Genomic DNA, 21,892 nt, shown 5'->3' with positions numbered 1-21,892 from the left:
TTTTCTTGCTTGCTGAAGAAAAGGATTCCTTTCTTATTTAGGAAAAATTACATATGAACCAACACACTGTTCACATTACTGTAACATTATTCCATTTACCAATTGAATATGATGAAACAGTGCTACTGAATCATGTGTTGTACCAGAACAGAGTATAGAACTCCAACTCCAGCTATTCCAGCCATGTGGAGACCTTCATGCCTTCGACCCTACTTTTCTTTTATTATTCAACAACCCCACCACCACCATCTCTTAATTTTCTTCCTTCCTTAAATTAGATTCACTGCCTCAACATCATATAAGCTTACAAACTCTCTGAACTTCAAATTTCCTTGGCAAAATCTTGGCCATTTTTTACTCCATGATTACCCCTGAACAGCTTAACATTGCTGGAGAAGATCACAAAGCCATACTAATAGAACTCATTTCACGTAATGGGCAGAAACTTCAAGTTAGCCCTTAACACTGCCAAAAAAGTTCCCACTATGTTTTCCAAGTAACTTCACTTTCTCACTCTCAGAGACAATTTCACACCTTCTCTGTCCAAATTTCCAGTATCTCCTCACTTCAACTCTCAGCTAATGATCTCACTTCAAACTTCATAGAGACAATAGATGCAGTTAGAGAAGAAAGACCTCATTTCCTACCTCCATTTCTATGAACCTACATATACCTATGCCCACATGCCCTGCCTTTTGTCTTGCTATAAAGGGGAAAGAATGCTCCTTTCATGGGCCAGCCTTTCTACTTGCACCCTGGATCCTGTTTCCTCTTGCCTTCTCAAAAACTTACCTCCTGCAATATTTCCCCTTTCCTGCATCATCAGTTTCTCCCTCTCTGAAGTATCTCTCTCTATATTTCTCTTGACATGCAGCTATGCTTTTCTCTCATACTTGCTCCCTACTAGCTACCACATCATCTCCTGGTTCCTCTGCACAGCAGAGTTGCCTCAAAAAGTTGTCGTTACTCATTGTTTCCATATCCTCACCTCCCATTCACACTTCAGCATTCTCCAGTTAGGTATTTATCTCCACGATGGCACCAAATGAGCTCTCAACAAGACTATCAATAATCTACTTCTTGCCAAAGCTCACAGTCAATTCTTTGTTCTTATTTTACTTGACATCTTAGCAGCATTTGACATAAGTGGCCACCCCCTTTTTATTAAAATACATTTTTCGACCAGGCACGGTGGCTCATTCCTGTAATCCCAGAGCTTTGGGAGGCTGAGTCAGGTGGATTGCTTGAGCCCAGGTGTTTGAGACGAGCCTAAGCAACATGGTGAAATCCTGTCTCTACAAAAAAATAAAATAACTATCCAGCTGTGGTGGCACGTGCCTGTAGTCCCAGCTACTCGGGAGGCTGAGGCAGGGGTATCACTTGAGCCCGGGAGATGGAGGCTGCAATGCACTGTGATTCCTTCACTCCAGCCTGGGTGACAGAGCAAGACCCTGTCTGAAAAAAAAGAAAAAGAAATGTGTTTTTCTCTAGGCTTTTAAAGCCCCATACTCACCTGGTTTTCTTCTTCGCTCACTGACATTTTCTTCTCAGTTTTCTTTTTGACTGTTCCTCCCCTCTTGCAAGATTGCAAGATCTCTAAATAATGAAGTTACCCAGGGTTAGACCCTTGGCTGTGTTTTTATCTATACTCTCCTCTTAGGAGATTGCATTCAGTCTCATTGGGTCAGATACCTTCTCTAAGCTGGTAGAGTAAATTTATATCTCTAGCTCAATTTCTCTAAGTCAGCAATAGCGTATTGAATGAGTTATTTGATATCTCCACTTGGATTTCTAAAAGTCATCACCAATTTAATGGAATTATTGGTTAATTCTCCTAAAATTTCTTAAGTCCTCCCCAACTCAGTAAAGGCATCCCATCCACCCTGTTGATTGGGGAAGGTAGACTAGGTTTCATCTTTGATTTCTCCTTCCTTCATATCCCACATTTAAATCTAGGTTCATCAACACCTGTGAAAAGAAGGGAAAACAAAATTTTGAAAAAGAAACTAGGTTAAAATGAAAAATAAGTCCTGAATCCATGACTTGTCACCATCTCCACTACTTGTCACTATCTCCACTACTACAACAGCCCAAGCCACTGTTACCTCTTTACTGGGCCACTGAAACAGGCTCCTGTCTGGTCTCCATTCCTCCAGTTTCCTTATCCTATCCACACCAGCCAGAGTGATCTTTTGAAAGCTGAAATCAGGTCAAGTTACTCCAGTTTTCCAAGGCCTCCAATGACATTCCATTGCAACCAAAGTAAAATCCAGACTTTATCATCATGCCCTACAAGGCCCTGCATGGTTTGGCCCTGTCACACTGACCTTCTGTCTCTTGATCATGGCAAATTCATTCCCACCTTAGGACTATTGCACACACTGCTCTTCTACTCGGAATGCTCTTCCCTCAATTCTTCACATTTCTCATCATTCAGGCTTCAACCCAAATAGACCCTCCTCTGAGAGGCCTTCCCTGACCTCCCTGTCTAAATCAATTCCATCCTCTATAACTCCTTATTATGTTGCCCTATTTTATTTTTGATAGCATCTTAACAGTACATCAAATTATCCTTTTTGTCTATATGTTTATTATCTGTCTCTCTCACTACATTGTACACTCCTTAAGAGCCAGAACTCTGTCACCTTGCCTACTTTTGTATCCCCAAAGCCTATTCAAGTGCCTGACACCTAGAAGTTGACACATAAATAGCTGTTGATTAATTGACTGAATAAAAGTACATAGGGTCAGAGTTGTTTATCCTCTCCCTATGCTTAACTGTAACCAATCACTTCTTAATTTAGGCCACTCTGGTGGTCTTTAAAGCAAAGAAAAACCAAAAATTCGATAGATTTGTTACAATTAAAGCTTTCTTTGTTTCTAAGGTAACACTGTTATCTCTGAGAATAAGTCCATAAAATTCTATGGAAAAATTTAAAGATTTGTAAATTCTGGCTGGGCATGGTAGCTCATACCTGTAATCCCAGCACTTTGGGAAGCCAAAGCAGGTGGATCACTTGAGGTCACGAGTTCAAGACCAGCCTGCCATCATGGTAAAACCCCATCTCTACTAAAAATACAAAAAATTAGTTGGGCATTGTGGCATGCACCTATAATCCCAGCTACTTGGGAGGCTAAGGCAGGAAAATCACGTGAACCCGGGAGGCAGAGGTTGCAGTGAGCCAGGATCATACCACTGCACTCTAGCCTAGGCAACAGAGTGAGACTCCACCTCAAAAAAATAAAAAATAAAAAGAGTACTGAATTCTTTTGATCTTCATAACTTCAGAACTTCATATAGCATAAATGTTGAGGGTCTCAGTAATATCAGTTCATCTGACTCTGAGGTATACTTCCCTTGCCTTATAGGTGAGACAGCAGTTGACCTGAATGACTTAATGGATGCTGTCAGTTACATCAAGGGTGAGTTGCAAGCTATAATGGAAAGATGTTATAAGTAACATCTTAATATTTGCAATTGATGTTGGAGAAGAATATTTTCCATTCACACGTGTTCAGATTTTTTCATATAACATATGCTCCATTTTTGTGGATGCTGCTGAAGTTGAGTAAACAATAACTAATCTGTATTTATATATCAGTGCCCATACTAGTCTCCAAAATTTTCCCCAAAAGAGTTCTTCAAAGTAGTAATAGATATCAAGAGCCACAGAACTATTCATACCCTTTTCCCCACTAACCCCACTCTTAGATATTTATCTTTTAGAAATAGTGTCTTATTGCCGGGCACGGTGGCTCAAGCTTGTAATCCCAGCACTTTGGGAGGCCGAGACAGGCAGATCACGAGGTCAGGAGATCAAGACCATCCTGACTAACACGGTGAAACCCCGTCTCTACTAAAAAATACAAAAAACTAGCTGGGCGAGGTGGCAGGCGCCTGTAGTCCCAGCTACGTGGGAGGCTGAGCCAGGAGAATGGCGTGAACCCGGGAGGCAGAGCTTGCAGTGAGCTGAGATCCGGCCACTGCACTCCAGCCTGGGTGACAGAGCGAGACTCCATCTCAAAAAAAAAAAAGAAATAGTGTTTTATTGAATAAAATGAAAAAATTTCTGCCTAAGGACTTTCATTCGTATAATATTGAGAAAATTGAAACTGATTAGAAATAACTAACCATATGAGAATTACTACATAAACCATGGTATGTCAGTTTAATGGGATAACATGTTAAAATGCTAACTGTAAAGATTATATGGCAACTTGGAAACATGTTTATGAAGGAATAATTTTAGGTTGGAAAAGCAAAATATGGAATTGTACATATATTAGATTTCCACATTGTAGAAGTACAGTCTTATTGCCAAGACCAAAATGGAATATCAAAAACTAAAAACGGTTCCTGTGTTAGAGTGATGGAATTCTATCTTTCCTCTGTTACATTAATCTGTAATGTTGTTACATAAAACTAAGTCCCTATATGTATTTTAATTTGTTGTGGATTTTGCAACAACCCACCAGTCAATTCCTAACCCCTAGTTACTTTCTTCTTTGTAGCCACTTTCTGATTCTTTCAATCAGAATTAAAGATTTTTGTTTCTGACTCTTGTATTCTGAATGATAATGTATATAAGCACAGATAGTGTTCTTTGTCCTTTGCAAATAATTCTGTAATATTTCTGCAACTCATTTCTCACCCTTTCTAAGGTGAGGTGATTGATGTCCAGAACTTAGACAACTTTCTAGTAAGCGAAGGGATTGAGCTCACGGAAGAAGAAATGAAGGAGTTGATGCCTCATTTGAAATTTAATGGTGAGGTGTTTATTTTATAATTACGTTGCCTTTTTAGAAGTGTATTTTTGGGCTGGGCATGATGACTCACACCTGTCATCCCAGCATTTTGAGAAGCTGAGGCAGGTGGATCACCTCAGGTCAGGAGTTTGAGACCAGCCTGACCAGTACAGTGAAACCTCATCTCTACTAAAAATACAAAAAATTAACTGGGTGTGGTGGCAGGCATCTGTAATCCCAGCTACTCAGGAGGTTGAGGCAAGAGAATTGCTTGAACTCAGGATGGGGAGGTTGCAGTCAGCTGAGATTGTGCCATTGCACTCCAGCCTGAGCAACAAGAGCGAAACTCCATCTCAAAAAAAGAAAGAAAAAGAAGTGTATTTTTGTTGTCCTGTACATAACATCCTCAGAAATTATCCTTATCTTTGTAACACCTAGAACATAGCTTCCCAAACTTAAATGTGCATATGAATCACTTGGTCATCTTGTTAAAATGCAGATTTGGGGCCAGACATGGTGGCTCACACCTATACTTCCAGTGCTTTGGAAGGCTGAGGCAGGAGGATCTCTTGAGGCCAAAAGCTCAATATCAGTCTGGGCAACAGACTGAAACCCTGTCTCTACAAAAAAAAAATTAAAAATTAGCCAGGTGTGATGGCACATGCCTATAGTCCTAGCTAATTGGGAGGCTGAGGCAGAACAATCACTTGAGCCCAGGAGTTCGAGATTGCAATGAGCTATGATTGCATCACTGAATTCCAGCCTGGGCAACAGGGCAAGACCCTGTCTCCTTAAAAAAAGAAAAAAAGAAGAAAAAAAGCAGATTTCCGTTCAAGAATAGGGTAGAGCCTGAGATTCTGCATTTCTAACAAACTCTCAGATGATGCCAACGATGCTGGTGCACAAGCCACCTTTTGCCTATCAAAGACCTAAAAGATGAAGAAAAGACATGATATGTTAAGATTGTGCCTGACTTGCTGGGCGTGGTGGCTCACGCCTGTAATCCCAGCACTTTGGGAGGCTGAGGCGGGTAGATCACCTGAGGTCAGGAGTTCGAGACCAGCCTGACCAACATGGTGAAACCCCGTCTCTACTAAAAATTAAAAAATTAGCCGGGCATGGTGGCACATGCCTGTAATCCCAGCTACTCAGGAGGCTGAGGCAGGAGAATCTCTTGAACCCGGGAGGCGGAGGTTGCAGTGAGCCAAGATCACACCTGTGCACTCCAGCCTAGTGACAGAGTGAGACTCCGTCTCCAAAAAAAAAGATTGTGCCTGACTTTCATTTCTTAAATCACAAATACAACCAATATGCTAAGTTGTGCCTGAGGGTATGATTCCATCCTGAAAAATAAGGAAAAATATTACAGCAAGTAAAACTAGAAAACAAAAATGAGTATTAGGAAGAGATACACAGGGGAAGGAAGGGGAATTTGGGGTTGGTTGATTTGTTTATTGAAATTTTATTATTGTTTATTGAGTCTATTTACATGGCTTACTCACTGGCCCTTGTGCTATATAAATACTTTTTTATTTCTACCACTTCTTTTTTGTTCTGATACCCCAAAAAAAGATGTTCTAAGTGCATCAGAGGATAGCATTTCTTACTATAATGCTTCAATGATGTTGTCAGAGAGTTTCTCAGCTCTGGCCTTGAATTTGAAAGAGTATATTGATTTGTTCAACCAGCAAATATTTATTGGTCACTGAATATGTCAGGCCCTATACTAGGTACTAGGAATACAAGGATGAAGAAAGGAGACATACTTCGTTTTCTCTATGAAGCCCATCTGAAAGTAGGAGATGAGACACTGAATCATTAGGTTTCTCAAATCATGGTTTTATAGCAATAAATTTGAACCTATCCATTGCAAACATATCTCCATGTTCTGTTCTCTCTAGGTTTTCATTTCTTCCTTTTCGCCTATGTTTTCTTCCTCTTCTCTCTTCAGTTGAAGAGATTTTGTTTTTTGTTTTTGGGACAGGGTCTGGCTCTATCACCCAGGCTGAAGTGCAGTGGCATGATATCAGCTCCTGGGCTCAACCTTGCAACCTCTGTCTCCTGGGTTCAAGCTGTCCTCCTACCTCAGCCTCCCAAGAAGCTGAGACTACAGGCACACAACACGATGCCCAGCTAATTTTTGTATTTTTTGTAGAGACGGGGTACCACCATGTTGCCCAGGCTGGTCTCCAACTCCTGGGCTCAAGTGATACACCTGCCTCAGCCTCCCAAAGTGCTGGAATTACAGGCATGAGCTACCGCGCCCGGCCAGTTGAAGAGATTCTTTACAACCCTTCTAAATCCACTACTCTTGACCTCATCTAGTCTCTCTTCAAAAATTACTCCTTAAATAATTCCTTGCCAACATATTCAGTTTCATTTATCTCTCTGTATCCTGCCTCTAAAAAGGCAGATTGCCTTCAGATCAATCTTTACATAACAGTGATCAAAAGCCTTCATGACTCCTTGCTATGTTCCCAAAAAAGTCCAAACAAAACCCACTGCAACATAGCCCCCATGTACTTCTCAGCTTTCTCCTCTACTACTTCCAACATGTCATGCTCCAAACCAACTGAACTACCCACAGTTCCCTCAAAATACCTTGTTCCTTCTTACTTTTGTCCCTTTGATTAATACAATTTTCTAAAGCACAGAAAAGATGAACTGCTTTTTAAAAAGTAGAGATAGGGCCAGGCACGGCGGCTCAACTGTATCCCAGAACTTTGGGAGGCTGAAGTGGGTGGATTGCTTGAGACCAGGAGTTTGAGACCAGCCTGGCCAATGTGGCAAAACCCCATCTCACTAAAAATAAAAAAATTAGCTGGGCATGATGGCACATGCCTGTGATCCCAGCTACTTGGGAGTCTGAGGCGTGAGAATCACTTTAACCCAGGAGGCAGAGGTTGCACTGAGCCAAGATTGTGCCACTGCACTCCAGGCTGGGTGACAGAGTGAGACCCTGCCTCAAAAAAAAAAAAAAAAAAAAAAAAAGTAGAAATAGATGTCTCTTTCAAAGACTCATCCTTGCCAGGCACGGTGGCTCACACCTGTTATCCCAACACTTTGGGAGGCCAAGGCGTGACGATCACTTGAGTCCAGGAGTTCAAGACCAGCCTGGGCAACATAGGGAGACCCCCATCTCTATAAAAAAAAAAAAAATGTTTAATGATCTGGGTGTGGTGGCACACACCTGCAGTCCCAGCTGCTCAGGAGGCTGAGGTGGGAGGATCGCTTGAGCCAGGGAGGTCAAGGTTGCAATGAGCCATAATCACGCCACTGCACTCCAGCCTGAAGGACAGAGCCAGACAGAGCCAAAACATAAGTTCATCTTTTTTTCCATCATATTCACCTGACAGAAAAATGAATCCAAATTCCAAAGCAAACCAATGTCTCTAGTTCTTCTAACTCATGGAAGAATTTCAGCCTACTATGTTGTTTTTAATAATTTCACAACTTTTATGAATTTTTATGTGATTGCCTCTGTATCTAAACCAAAATGTTTTACAGGAAATGGAAAGATTAATGTTAAGTCAATAATGGAGGGCCTGAAGAAGTTTAAACGTAAGTGAAAATTTATGATATGATATAAAATTGTAATCTGATGCTATATGTGGATTTTTATCTGTGTTTTCTTGGTTATAAAAGTAATATGTGTTCATTATAGAAAATTTCTATATTTAGCAAATGACAAGATGAAAAAAGGAAATTTTAATAATTCTTAATTCTGTCCTACAATGATAATGCATACTTTTATCACCACAAATTTTTTCCTTATGCATACATAATTTCTGTGCATTTTTATCCATGTCCAATATATTTGCATTCCATTCCATTTTCTTACTCATATTAAAATCTTACTTGTTTATAAATATAGCTAAGCCGGGCACGGTGGCTCATGCTTGTAATCCCAGCACTTTGGGAGGCCAAGGCAGGCGGGTCACCTGAGGTCAGGAGTTCGAGACCAGCCTGACTAACATGGTGAAACCTCATTTCTACTAAAAATAAAAAAATTAACCAGGTGTCATGTTGTGCGCCTATAGTCCCAACTACTTGGGAGGCTGAGGCAGGAGAATCGCTTGAACCTGGAAGGCGGAGGTTGCAGTGAGCCGAGATTGTGCCATTACACTCCAGCCTGGGTGACAGAGAAAGACTCTGTCTCAAAAAATAAATAAATAAATATAGCTAATAATCTAAAGTTCCTTTCTGGATGCCTCTGAAATTTAATACATAATCTCAGTACTTTTTGCTTGTAGGCCCCTTATATTTAATTATTTCTAAAATAATTTTCTTATTGTGAAAATGTCATGTTCCATGCTTACACAGAAAAGAATGAATGGGAGATTTGAACATTATGCTGTGAAATTGATCAACAGAGGCAAGGTAAAACTTGTCTCTGCCCTCTTCCCACACACGTACAACCTCAATTTTGAATTCATTTTTAAGTAATTTTGGTTTGTTCTCTGCATCTGCATTCCTAACAAGTGTGACAAAAAAGAAATTTGCTGTGTCTCTGCAAGCCTGACTGTGTTTCAAAAAAGGAGGATGTTGCAGGGCATGGTGGCTCACTTCTGTAATCCCAGCACTTTGGGAGGCCAAGACAGGCAGATTGCTTGAGGCCAGGAGTTGGAGAGCAGCCTGGACAACATGGCAAAACCCCATCTCTACACAAAATTACAAAAATTAGCCATGTGTGGTGGTGGCATACACCTGTAGTTCCAGCTACTTGGGAAGCTGAGGTGGGAGAATTGCTTGAGCCCAGGAGGTCGAAGCTGCAGTGACCTGTGATTGCCCCACTGCACTCCAGCCTGGGTGATAGAGTGAGACCTTGTCTGTAAACAGAAAAAAAAAAGGAGGATGTAAGAATAAGGTAGGTTATGCAAGTATCCACAAAATGTATTTTAATAAAAAAATAAATTTAAATTCTAGGTACCCATGCCTAACATTTCCAAATTAGTCCTATTGTATTTTATTTGTAAAAGAAAAATATATATACCTTTTAATAAGTCCAGTCTATCCCATCTATTGCTGCTTTTGTTGCTGGTACTGGAAAATTTTCAGGAATGTTCATCTGGTAGTTTTTATCCCCAGCATTTAAAATCATGTTACCAGTTGGAGATACTGGAAACCATCTCCCATGGCCATGTATAAGTTCTGTGTTCACCAATAAGTATTTTTTGAGCACCCAGACACTGTTCAAGAAAGTTTAGCAGTGAACAAAAGATAAAGCAAGGTTCCCGCTCTCACAAAAGCTTAGTTTTTGAGTACATAGTATATGCTCAATAAATACTTGTTGGTTGCCTGATAGAGGTTCTAGTCTCCCGCTTTCAGATAATTGAAGATTCACTAACCAAAACGGCTGTATCAGCGTCATTCTTAAGATAATCCCTCATATCTGGGCAACTCAGAACAAACAGTTCTGTAAAACTAACAACCCCAGGTAACACAGGCGAGTCACCCATATCAGAATTAGCTGTTAACCATTTATAAAGCCAGAAAGGCACAACACTACAGATCTCTTTGCTTACTTTTCTATCATTCTTCTTTCTCCTCTTCCACTTTTTCTTTTTTTCTCTTTTATTATCTTCTCCATATCTCTAAAAATATATTTTTTTCTTTTGCTCCAGCTTCCCCTTGTTTTTCTAGTGTTATTCTTTCTTTTTCTTCCAGTCTCTTTATCAAACATATACATTTCACATGGCTACCCAGCTCGCCCACATGCTTTCTTCACTTCATAAGCCCCAATCCACTTGCTGCCACTGAAATATATTTTATTCTGTGAAGTCTGCAGTGCCTTAGAGAAAATTTAGATGTTTAAAGTATGTTTCATATTTTTAGAAATTTCAAATACTGGTTTCTATTTCAAAGATTCACTCAATAATACTCCATTTTCACTTATAAAGTTTTCTTTGGCTGGGCACGGTGGCTCACGCCTGTAATCTCAGCACTTTGGGAGGCCGAGGCAGGTGGATCACTTGAGGTCAGGGGTTAGAGAGCAATCTGGCCAACATAGTGAAACCCTGGATCTACAAAAATACAAAAATTAGCCAGGCTTGGTGGCACACTCCCAGCTACTTGGGAGGCTGAGACAGGAGAATTGCTTGAACCTGGGAGGCAGAGGCTCCAGTGAGCCAAGATTGCACCACTGCACTCCAGCGTGGGTGACAGAGTGAGACTCTAAAAAAAAAAAAAAATTCTTCATATAAGTATTAAGGGACAAATTTTATTTTTATTTTATTTTATTTTATTTTATTTTATTTTATTTTATTTTATTTTATTTTTTGAGACGGAGTCTCGCTCTGTCGCCCAGGCTGGAGTGCAGTGGCCGGATCTCAGCTCACTGCAAGCTCCGCCTCCCGGATTTACGCCATTCTCCTGCCTCAGCCTCCCGAGTAGCTGGGACTACAGGCACCCACCACCTCGCCCGGCTAGTTTTTTGTATTTTTTAGTAGAGACGGGGTTTCACCAGGTTAGCCAGGATGGTCTCGATCTCCTGACCTCGTGATCCGCCCGTCTCGGCCTCCCAAAGTGCTGGGATTACAGGCTTGAGCCACCGCGCCCGGCCAAATTTTATTTCTTAATGCCATATTGACACATTTGCCTTCAAATGTACTACTGTGATTTAAGTCTTCACACTCAAATTTCAGATGACAGACATAGGCATAATGGCAATGGCACTTTTCACACTTAAATAACTTTTTCTCCCATTTCCATTTCACCATTTCTACTTTCTAAAGAATAAAGGTGAATTTCAGCTACGTAAGCATGATAACATGGAAATAACATTTACATATGAACAACTTCAAGACCTGCTAAAATTTTTATTATTTGGTGGTGAACATTCAGAGCTTCACTCTGGCCTTCAGAGGCACTTGGGTTGTAAGGTTCCACGTGAAAATTTCTAAAACTGTACTTACTAGGGACACAGAGAACGTCTAATATACATTTAGAAAAAAAAAGTCGCCATATAAAAATAAAGTCTGCTTCTTGTCATCTTCTAAGTCACATTCTCAACCAGAATGTTGCCGCATGCAGTGTCTAAGAATGGCATAGGGTGCCTCTAGCAAACTAATATCTAGAAAGGGCGAAGAGCCAAGCAATAGGGAGAGAGAGAATAACAGATCAGAGGCAGGGAAAGAAAAGATGCTTTATAGATGTAGGTTTTTCTGAATTCTACAGATTATGTGTTTTATATTAGAATTAATCCTTTCCCCATAGGAAAGATATTTCTTCTTTCTATGTATTGCTTTCTGCATTATATATTACCTTATGTGGCTCTATAACCTAAAGGGATCACCAAACATTTTCCATGTTTCCATGTTTTCATCATCTGCCATGGACCTTTTTTGATATTAAAATAATACATTGTTGGTTTATCTGACCAGGCCAAACCAAACCAAATACAGGAAACTGAGTTATTATAGCCACACTTTTCTCCTGAGTATTAATCTCCTCACACTTAGAAAACAAAGCTACCCCACATTTTTAGAGGAAAGAAAAGAAACAGAGTTAAATCTGTACTATTAAGGTTTTGGTTGGTTGGTTGTTCTGCCCATAGAAAGGGGTGGGGTGAAGGAAGATTTTGCAGTTAGTTAATTATACCCACATATTTCATAGGATAATTCACTAGAAAGAAATATCTATCTCATTAAAAGGTATCTAATTAGTCAATACCTTCCTAAACAAAGCATTCATGAAAATGAAGTGGGTAACAGATCATCATCTTGCTCCTTAATCAACAGATTTTCAAAGTCATTTCACTTCTTTACATCCTAAAAGATGATAAATGAACAGTCTTGATTTCAATGCTGACACTATAGTGCTTTTCAGTTTTTGCTTTTGGAGTGCAATACATTAAGGCACCAAAAGAAACAATATGAATGAGGATGGATATCCCATATAACCTTGACATTTTCTTAATTTTTTCACTCATCTGGGGAAAAAAAAATAAGATAAATTATGCCCTCCTAGTCTACTTTCCATAACTTCAGAAATTTATGTAATTTTGATTCTTAATCTTGTCTTTAAGCAAAAGGAATGGAGACTCTGCATAAGCTGAAAACTGCAAATGATATTAAAGGTGAGTGTGAAAGCTGATGTGAAGCCATTATAAAGATGGGGCTTAACATTTTGACTTACATTTTTTAATACCATAGTTACTTTCCCTAATTGTCTTGTCAGTTTCTATCCTCCATCTACTTGTCCATAAGGTGAATGAACACCATTCTCTCTCCAACTGTCTTTCTAAGTTCCTTGTGCCTTTATGGTCCACACCACACTGAATCATATGTGATTATCATGTATTTTATATTCCTTTCTAATGCTCCATTTGTGATTTTTTTTAAGATATTTGTTTTTTATTTATTTATTTTATTATTATTATTATTATACTTTAAGTTCTAGGGTACATGTGCATAACGTGCAGGTTTGTTACATATGTATACTTGTGCCATGTTGGTGTGCTGCACCCATCAACTCGTCAGCACCCATCAACTCGTCATAGCCTATTTGGTATCACGTGCAATTTACAAAGCAGGTGTTCCTGACTCTGCCATTAAAGAAATTAATTCAGTTCATTGGGCTTTAGTGTCCTTAGCAGTAAAATAAAATGAGTGAGGACCTGGAGCACTGGATCACACCTGTAATCCTAGAGCCTTGGGAGGCCAAGGCAGGAAGATCACTTGAAGCCAGGAGTATGAGTCCAGCCTGGGCAACTCAGCGAGACCCCTCTCTATAAAAAATTTTAAAATTAATCGGATATGGTGGTACTTGCCTACTGTAGTCCTAGCTACTCAGGAGGCTGAGTGGAAGGATCACTTGAGCCCAAGAATTGGAGGCTGCATTGAGCCATCACTGCACCACCGTACTTCAGCCTTGGCTAACAGAGAAAGAACTTGTCTCTATAAAAGAAAAATGAAGCGGGCATGGACACAGGAAGGGGAACATCACACACCAGGGCCTGTCAGGGGATTGGGGGGCTAGGGGAGAGATAGCATTAGGAAAAATACCTCATGTAGATTATGGGTTGATGGGTACAGCAAACCACGATGGCACGTGTATACCTATGTAACAAACCTGCACATTCTGCACATGTATCCCAGAACTTAAAGTATAATTTTAAAAATGTGGTGGGTTGGGGGCAGAATTAGGTTGATGATCTATTAGTTATCTTTCAGCTTTAAAATTCTAGGACTAATTTCTGTGACTGAAAGGACATTATCAATAAAGTAAAAAGACAACCCACAGAATAGGGAAGAATACTTGTAAATTTTGTAATTGATAAGGATCTAGTCTCCAAAATATATAAAGAATGCTGTAACACAACAATAAGGCTTGGCGTGGTAGCTCACACCTGTAATCCCAGCACTTCGGGAGGCTAAGGAGATCACTGGGGGCCAGGATTTCAAGACCAGCCTGGGCAACATAGTGAAACCCCATTTCTACCAAAAATACAAAAAGATTAGCTGGACATGGTGACCTGCACCTTGTAGTCCCAGCTACTGGGGAGGCTGAGGTGGAAGATTCACTTGAGCCTGGGAGGTCGAGGCTGCAGTAAACCATGATCCTGCTACTGCACTCAACCCTGGGCAACATAGTGAGACCTCACCAAAAAAAAAACAAAAAAAAAAAAACATAAAAAATAAGTAGTGTTTAATGTAGTAGGCTTTTGGTGAATAATTGTTGAATTAATTTATAAATTAAGCCTTCCCTTTCTTTCCTTGTTTGTTCCTGTCCAGAATGGGAGGCAGTGTACCAAGTTTTAAAAGACTAGGTTAAAGTCAAATTATGCTCATAATGAACAAACCCCCCTAAGCAGGAATAGGAAACCTCTAGAATTGCTGCAAGTGAAATGTGAAGCACTTTTGGGGGCCCAACTACATAACTAGCTAAGCCTTGGGTGCCAGAGATATCTGTCCTTAGGCATGATAGACTAAAGACACCCCTAACTCTTGCACTAGAGGGTTTACAATGCCATGAGACATGTCAGATCATGAATACCTTGGTTTCTGCTTAAAACAATCTTTTCTGTATTTACTCTTTTCAAATCACTTTTCCCAATAATACTAAAGACTACAAGCCTATGAGAGTTTTTTTGCCCCTCTTCCTAGGCTTAAACAATTAATGAAATGTTTCTTAATCACCATTCAGTGAAGGTAGCTGAGTAAAATGTTTTAACCGAACAACTTTCAACTGACTGAAGACTTTTTTTTTTTTTTTTTTGAGACAAGAGTCTCTCTCTGTCACCCAGGCTAGAGTGCAGGGGCGTGATCTCAGTTCACCACAACCTCTGCCTGCTGAGTTCAAGCGATTCTTCTGCCTCAGCCTCCTGAGTAGCTGGGATTACAGGTGTGTGCCACCACACGCAGCTAATTTTTGTATTTTTAATAGAGATGGGGGTTTCATCATTTGGCCAGGCTGGTCTCGAACTCCTGACCTCAGGTGATCCGCCCTCCTCAGCCCCACAAAGTGCTGGGATCACAGGCATGAGCCACCAGGCCCAGCTTGATGAAGACATTAACATGAAAATATATTAACATAGAACTTGAAACAAAAATTCTCCCCTTTCCCTGAAATCCCAACAGTGTCAAAATGTTCAGATTTTATAAATCACACCCTCATATACACCAAGGGTGCTGAATGAACCACATTGAAAACACACTTGCTGTAAGGTTGGAAGGAGCTCCTGGGTCATTCTCTCCCTCAGCTTGAGCCTGAGCAGTGAATGAGGTCACAGTTGTGTGATAGAACAAACCCTTTATTGGATTCCTGATCTGATTGAAGCCCAGAAGTGGTAGGTAGCACGGCTTAAAAGTAGGTGAATATCACGATTTTGTAGGATTCTATGCTAAGTCCTTTTTAAAAAATCTATAATCTATGAGAATTGAAGGTATTTTTTTAAAGTAATGATTATTTTGAGGCATGGGGATGATTTCACAGCACCTTTCAAGTGCCTGAATTGTTGAGCCATTCCGGAGTTCCCAGCTCTGTGGTAGGTTTTCAGATTTTGAGGACTTGTAATTGATTTGTTTAGAAACAACTGCTTTCTGGGCTCTGAGGTGAAGACCTGGGAAAATGGATCAAATTCTAACCAAACATTCAGAGACCTTTTTCCCTCATGGTTGAATAGTATTCAGTTATCCATTATTCTTAAGTCAGCAACCTAGTTTTCTTGTCAGTGAGTTATCAAATACACTCTACATTTTGAAAAGATAGTTGGAAAGAAAAGAACAACAAAGGGGGAAGTCCTACCAACCCAGCTTCTGGTCCATAAGCCCTGTTTCTCAAACTATGCCAAGTGGAAAGGCGACGGTAATTCACGAGTTCCTTCCGCGGTCTAGGGTAGCAGAACTGCATTGTATTCCACCCCCATTCCTACTGTTAACCAAGACCAGTTGGGTTTTTCCTCCCTGACTCCGCCGAGGTTGCACGCACGGAGGCCTCGCCGCCACCGCCGCTGCCGTAGACGCCGGCCCTGGTGCGCTAGGTCCCTCCCACCTGATAGCTGCCCTCGGGGGCAACCCCTCCCTCAGCGCCAAAGACATCAAGAGGATCCTGGGCAGCCTAGGCATCCAGGCGGACGACGACCAGCTCAACAAGGTTATCAGTGAGCTGAATGAAAAAAGCATTGAAGACGTCATTGCCCAGGATATTGGCGAGATTGCCAGTGTACCTGCCGGTGGGGCTGTGGCTGTCTCTGCTGCCCCAGGCACTGCAGCTCCTGCTGCTGGTTCCACCCCCGCTGCAGCAGAGGAGAAGAGGAGGAGGAGGAGGAGGTGTCCAAAGAGTCAGACAATGAGATGGAATTTGGTCTCTTTTATTAAATTCCTGCTCCCCTGCAAATAAAGCCTTTTTACACATCTAAAAACAAAAAAAAAAACAAAAACAGTTGGTTCCCAAGAAGTGACAGGGCAGGGATGAGTCTCCCAAAAAGACACCCTGGGAGAAACTACTTACTACTAGGCAGGTATCTAAGATGTAAACAAGTAGGCAAATACATTTTATTCTTTGTCAATTATGACTTGAAATGCTCTACTGATTTCATAATTAAATAGCATCTGTAAATAACTTTTTCCAAATATTTCCAGAATGCTCGTTATCTGTGTCACATGGCACCATTTGTATTATTTAAAGTGTACAACTAGATGATTTGGTATATGTATACATTGTTAAATAATCACCACAATCAGTCTAAGTAACATATTCATCACTTCACATAGCTACTATTGTGTGTGTGTGTGTGTGTGTGTGTGTGTGTGTGTGTGTGTGTGTAGTGAGAACACTTAGGATCTAATCTCTTAGCAAGTTTCAGGTATACAGTACGGTATTATTACCTATAGTCACCATGCTGTTCATTAGATCTTCAGAATTTATTCATCTTCAAACTTTGTATCACTGACCAACATCTCCCCATATCTCCTTCCTCAACCACCATTCTACTCTCTGCTTCTATGAGTTTGACTATTTTAGATTGCACATATTAGTTAGATCATATAGCAGTCTTTCTGTATCTGGTTTATTTCACTTGGCATTTATTTTTACATAGGATCAGAATGACACTACTTGAAGGGGGAGCAGCAATAAGCAACTTTGCTTGGAAATCTGGGAACAATGAAGAGGTGTTTCCATATGGCCTTCCAACTTTATGCATACCTCTAACTTGAGTTTGCATCTATTATCATTCCTCGAGGCCCTAGACTTTTCAAACTCCAGGCTTTGAGCTGAAAAAGTTGCAAAAGAATATAAAGAATTCATCTGTAAACTGATTTCTTAATTGTATATTCTGAATTCCAGACAGAGTCACTGGCCACATGGCAGTTTCAGAAATTAAACCAAAATTTAAGCTGAATCCTCTAACAAAGGTACCCATCTCCCACAGTAAAAGGTAAGTAATGAATGTATTAAGGGTGATAAATGAATTATGATAAAGAATTATTAGTGCTACAGCTCTTTCAGAATTTTGTCTAGCAGGTTTTCCGATCTTTACCAGGAAGCCCCTTAAAAAAAAGGAAATTATTAAGATTATTGGCCGGGCGCAGTGGCCCACACCTGTAATCCCAGCACTTTGGAAGGCCGAGGTGGGCGGATCACAAAGTCAAGAGATCGAGACCATCCTGGTCAACATGGTGAAACCCTGTCTGTACTAAAAATACAAAAATTAGGCGTGGCGTCATGTGCCTGTGGTCCCAGCTACTCAAGAGGCTGAGGCAGGAGAATTGCTTGAACTTGGGGTACAGAGGTTGCAGTGAGCTGAGATCATGCCACTGCACTCCAGCCTGGTGACAGAGCGAGACTCCATCTCAGAAAAAAAAAATTATTAATATATTAAATACTCATAAAGATTATGATGAAACAATTAAAATACTCTTCAAATATTTATTAAATGGTAAGTTTAGTTATAAAACAAAACATTGGAATTGAAGAGAAAGATTTTTTATGAAAAGAAAAAGATATACATCTTTTTTGATAGGAAGAGCAGAATTCTCCCTCCTGTCCTCCCAAAGAAGAAGCTGTTTTTATGTTAGTATACAAAATACTCTAGGGGGCTCAAGGAGTTATAAGTTATCCCTTGAGATATTTTGAGTGCCAGTTTAAAGAAGAAAAAATTTAGAAGATCATAAAGAAGACCTAAACCCATAACCAAGTCAAAGTGTAGAAAAAGGGTCTATATTTCAAATATAGCTGGTAAACAAAAGCTGGTAAATCAGCCATGGTCTATATTTCAAATATAGCTGGTAAACAAAAGCTGGTAAATCAGCCATGACTGACCCTGGGCTAAAATTGGGAAGGGAGATTTGCCTGTGACATTAACAATAGCTTTTTCTCAATCACCTAACAACAAATTTAAGTAAGCAGCCACTAATGACCAAAACTGACAGCCTGATCTATATTTTATCAGAACATAAGAAGAATATTTCTTTCCTCTTTCACAATTATCCATTTACTTTCTATTTTGAGTGTATCTTTTCTAGTGTTCTTGACTCTGCAAGCTATCTTTTGAGGTAGTGAGTTCCTTGTCACTGAAAGTAGTTAAGCAAAAACTAGACAACACTACATGTAAAGGGAATTCCTACATTAGATGAGAGGCTGGATTAGGTTCATTCCAAATGTAAGGTTCTTCAGTCATTTGAAACTTTGTAAAATAAAGTCTTTCTCCAATGTTTGATCCAAGGTAAGGTTTGAAATTGTGCCATGAGTGTCTTTTTAAAGACAGGTAATAAGAACTTTACATTGCCTGGCCAGGCATGGTGGCTCACATCTGTAATCCCAGCACTTTGAGAGGCTGAGGTGGGTGGATCACTTGAGCCCAGGAATTTGAGACCAGCCTCTACCAAAAAAAGATACGAAAATTAGCTGGGTGTGGTGGTGCACACCTGTAGTCCCAGCTACTCCAGGGGCTGAGGTGGGAGGATTGCTTGAGCCCAGGAGGCAGAGGATAGGGTGAGCTAAGATTGCACCACTGCATTTCAGCCTGGGCAATAGAGCAAGACCCTGTCTCAAAAGGAAAAAAAAAAGATCTTTACACTGCCTTGAATTCTGCTTTCCTCCTGCTTCTTGAGAACATAGTATTTCCCTATCTACTGCATCTTTTACATCATGCAAAAGAAATTTGTTTATATTTAGAAATACAGATGGTCCCCAACTTAACAATGGTTCAACTTAACATTTTTTGACTTTATAGTGGTACAAAAGCAATACTCATCCAGTAGAAACTCAACTTCAAATACTCATACAACCATTCTGTTTTTCACTTTTAGTACAGGAGTCAATAAATTACATGAGGCATTCAACACTTTATTACAAAATGGGCTTTGTGCTGGATGATTTTGCCCACATGTAGGCTAATGTAAGTGTTCTGAGCACATTTAAGGTAGGCTCGGCTAAGCTATGTAGATTAGGTGAATTAAATGCATTTTCAATTTACAATATTTTCAACTTATGATGGGTTTATAAGGATGTAACCCCATCATGAATCAAGGAACATCAGTAAAATAAATATAAAATGACCTATCTGAATAAGGACAAACCCGAGCTTCAGAAATTACAGGTTGGGCACAGTGGCACACACTTGCCATCCCAACACTTTGGGAAGTAGACGAGGGAGGAACACTTGAGCCCAGGAGTTCAAGACCAGCCTGAGCAACATAAGGAGATCTTGTCTCTACAGAAAATAAAAAATTAGCTGGGTATGGTGGCATGCACCTATGGTTCCAATTACGCGGGAGGCTGAGGTGGAAGGATTCTTGAGCCTGGGTGGTCAAGGCTACAGTGAGCCACGATCACACCACTGCACTCCAGCCTGGACCACAGAGGGAGACTCTGTCTTGAAAAAATGAGAAAAAGAGAAGAAATTCAAGTAGGTAATAAAGAGGAAGCACCAGAAGAAGAATTCAATGTTAGTAAAAACTGAGAAAATAAGACAAGTTAGATAAAATTCCACTTTCAAAAGTTAAGAGCAGTTCTGAGACTAATACCTCCTTTTCTCCCAGGCCCCTCTTTGAAAATGAGTTGAATCTAATAAATACTTTAGGGGATACTAAATTAATAAACCATAATAATTTTTTGTTTAACTACAATGTTTAGTATTTCTTCTAGTTTTACTTTTCTTTTTTGAGACCCAGGCTGGATTGCAGCGACGTGATCTCTACTCCCAAGTAGCTGGGACTACAGGCGCCCACCACCATGCCCAGCTAATTTTTTTTTTTTAATTTTTAGTAGAGACGAGGTTTCACCGTGTTAGTCAGGATGGTCTTGATCTCCTGACCTCGTGATCCACCCGCCTCGGCCTCCCGAAGTGCTGGGATTACAGGCGTGGGCCACTGCGCCCGGCCTAGTTTTACTTTTTAAACTGCTTCTTATAAAGCCACAAAACTATGAGATTTCATATTTTTTAAAGTTTTAGTTCTACAAGTATCAAAACTAAAGACACTTTATTAAATTTATAAAATTGATTATAATTAAATGTTTGAGTTAAGTCACATTTACTTAAATGTAATTAAATTTTACTTATCATATTATAAGCAAACCCAGTTTTATATGATGTATTTTTGTGTTCTTAAACTAATAAATTACTTCAGATCTGTATGAAGTATCTTGAAAGTATTAATATGTTCCTGCCTTTCCCAGATTTTACTTTCCTGAATAAAGGAAAGGTCACCCAGGGTTTCAGATTTTCAGAAGTGTTCTCTATCTTTGTTTCTCTTTCTTACACACACGTACATATGCTGTTAAAAATGCAATTTGACAATTGTAAAATAGTTGTAAAAGTTTTTAAAAAAAGAAAGTTGTAAAATAGTCATAGATGCAAAGGTTTCTCTGTAAGGGTATTCACCACAACAATGTTTATACTTTTTTAAAATTTGAAACTCAAGGCTGAGAGTTGGAGCCAGAAAAAAAAGAAAATTGAAACAACTTCTATTTCTAACAATAGGAATAGTGTAAAGCATTATGGCCTTGATATTTGGAGTCAGACAAATCTAGGTTTGAATCTCAGGTCTTCCGTTTACTATCTGTATAGCCTGAGACAAATAATTTAATTACTCTGAGCTTCTGTTTCCTATTGTGTAAAATGGGGGAAATCATAACTGGTTTTTTGATTGTTTGTTTGTTTGTTTCTGAGATAGGATCTCACTGTCACCCAGGCTAAAGCAAAGTGGTGCAATCTTGACTCACTGCTGCCTTGACCTCCCAAGCACAAGCATTCCTCCCACCTCAGCCTCCTGAGTGGCTAGGACTACAGGCCCATGCCACCACATCTGGCTAATTTTTTTTGTTTTTTGTAGAGACAGGGTGTTGCTATGTTGCCCAAGCTGGTCTTTAGCTCCTGGGCTCAAGCGATCCTCTTGCCTTGACCTCCCAAAGGGCTAGGATTATAGCCACCATGGCGGACCTGAAATTATAATTTTTTAAGGGAGGGGTGTTGGGCATCCATGGCTGGTCTGAAATTACAATTTTTTAAGGGAGGGGTGATGGGCAAGTTTAGGGCAGAGGTGGATCTCAGTGGCCAGCATTTTCTCACTGTTCATCCTGTAGCTATTGACTATCCTAAATAGAAGATCCCTTAGGGTAGTAGACTGGATACATTGAGATGCTACAGTCATTCCAGTAGCAGAAACTGATGAATAGGACTAATGTCTGCTGGTTTCACATA

General features: G+C 40.0%; 1 protein-coding gene, 1 non-coding gene and 1 pseudogene across 3 annotated transcripts in view; all 3 read left to right on the top strand.

Moving 5' to 3' along the window:
* EFCAB3 (EF-hand calcium binding domain 3) overlaps positions 1–21,892 on the top strand; it is a 160,773-nt gene that overhangs the window by 106,197 nt on the left and 32,684 nt on the right. For both annotated transcript variants that reach the window (XM_073005148.1, XM_073005149.1), the window contains 5 exons: positions 3,370–3,423; positions 4,663–4,767; positions 8,254–8,307; positions 12,773–12,823; positions 17,536–17,626. In XM_073005148.1, coding sequence (XP_072861249.1) covers positions 3,370–3,423; positions 4,663–4,767; positions 8,254–8,307; positions 12,773–12,823; positions 17,536–17,626 — 355 coding nt within the window. The remainder of the gene's footprint in view (positions 1–3,369; positions 3,424–4,662; positions 4,768–8,253; positions 8,308–12,772; positions 12,824–17,535; positions 17,627–21,892) is intronic.
* On the top strand, positions 16,033–16,565 carry LOC119622158 (large ribosomal subunit protein P2 pseudogene; annotated as a pseudogene).
* LOC119622209 (U7 small nuclear RNA) lies at positions 17,678–17,740 on the top strand. Its single transcript, XR_005238880.1, has one exon. It is a non-coding gene; the product is annotated as a U7 small nuclear RNA (small nuclear RNA).

This window comes from Chlorocebus sabaeus, chromosome 16, assembly GCF_047675955.1.
Source record: "Chlorocebus sabaeus isolate Y175 chromosome 16, mChlSab1.0.hap1, whole genome shotgun sequence".
In the NCBI taxonomy this organism is placed as follows: domain Eukaryota; kingdom Metazoa; phylum Chordata; class Mammalia; order Primates; family Cercopithecidae; genus Chlorocebus; species Chlorocebus sabaeus.
This window is presented reverse-complemented; position numbering and strand designations above follow the sequence as displayed.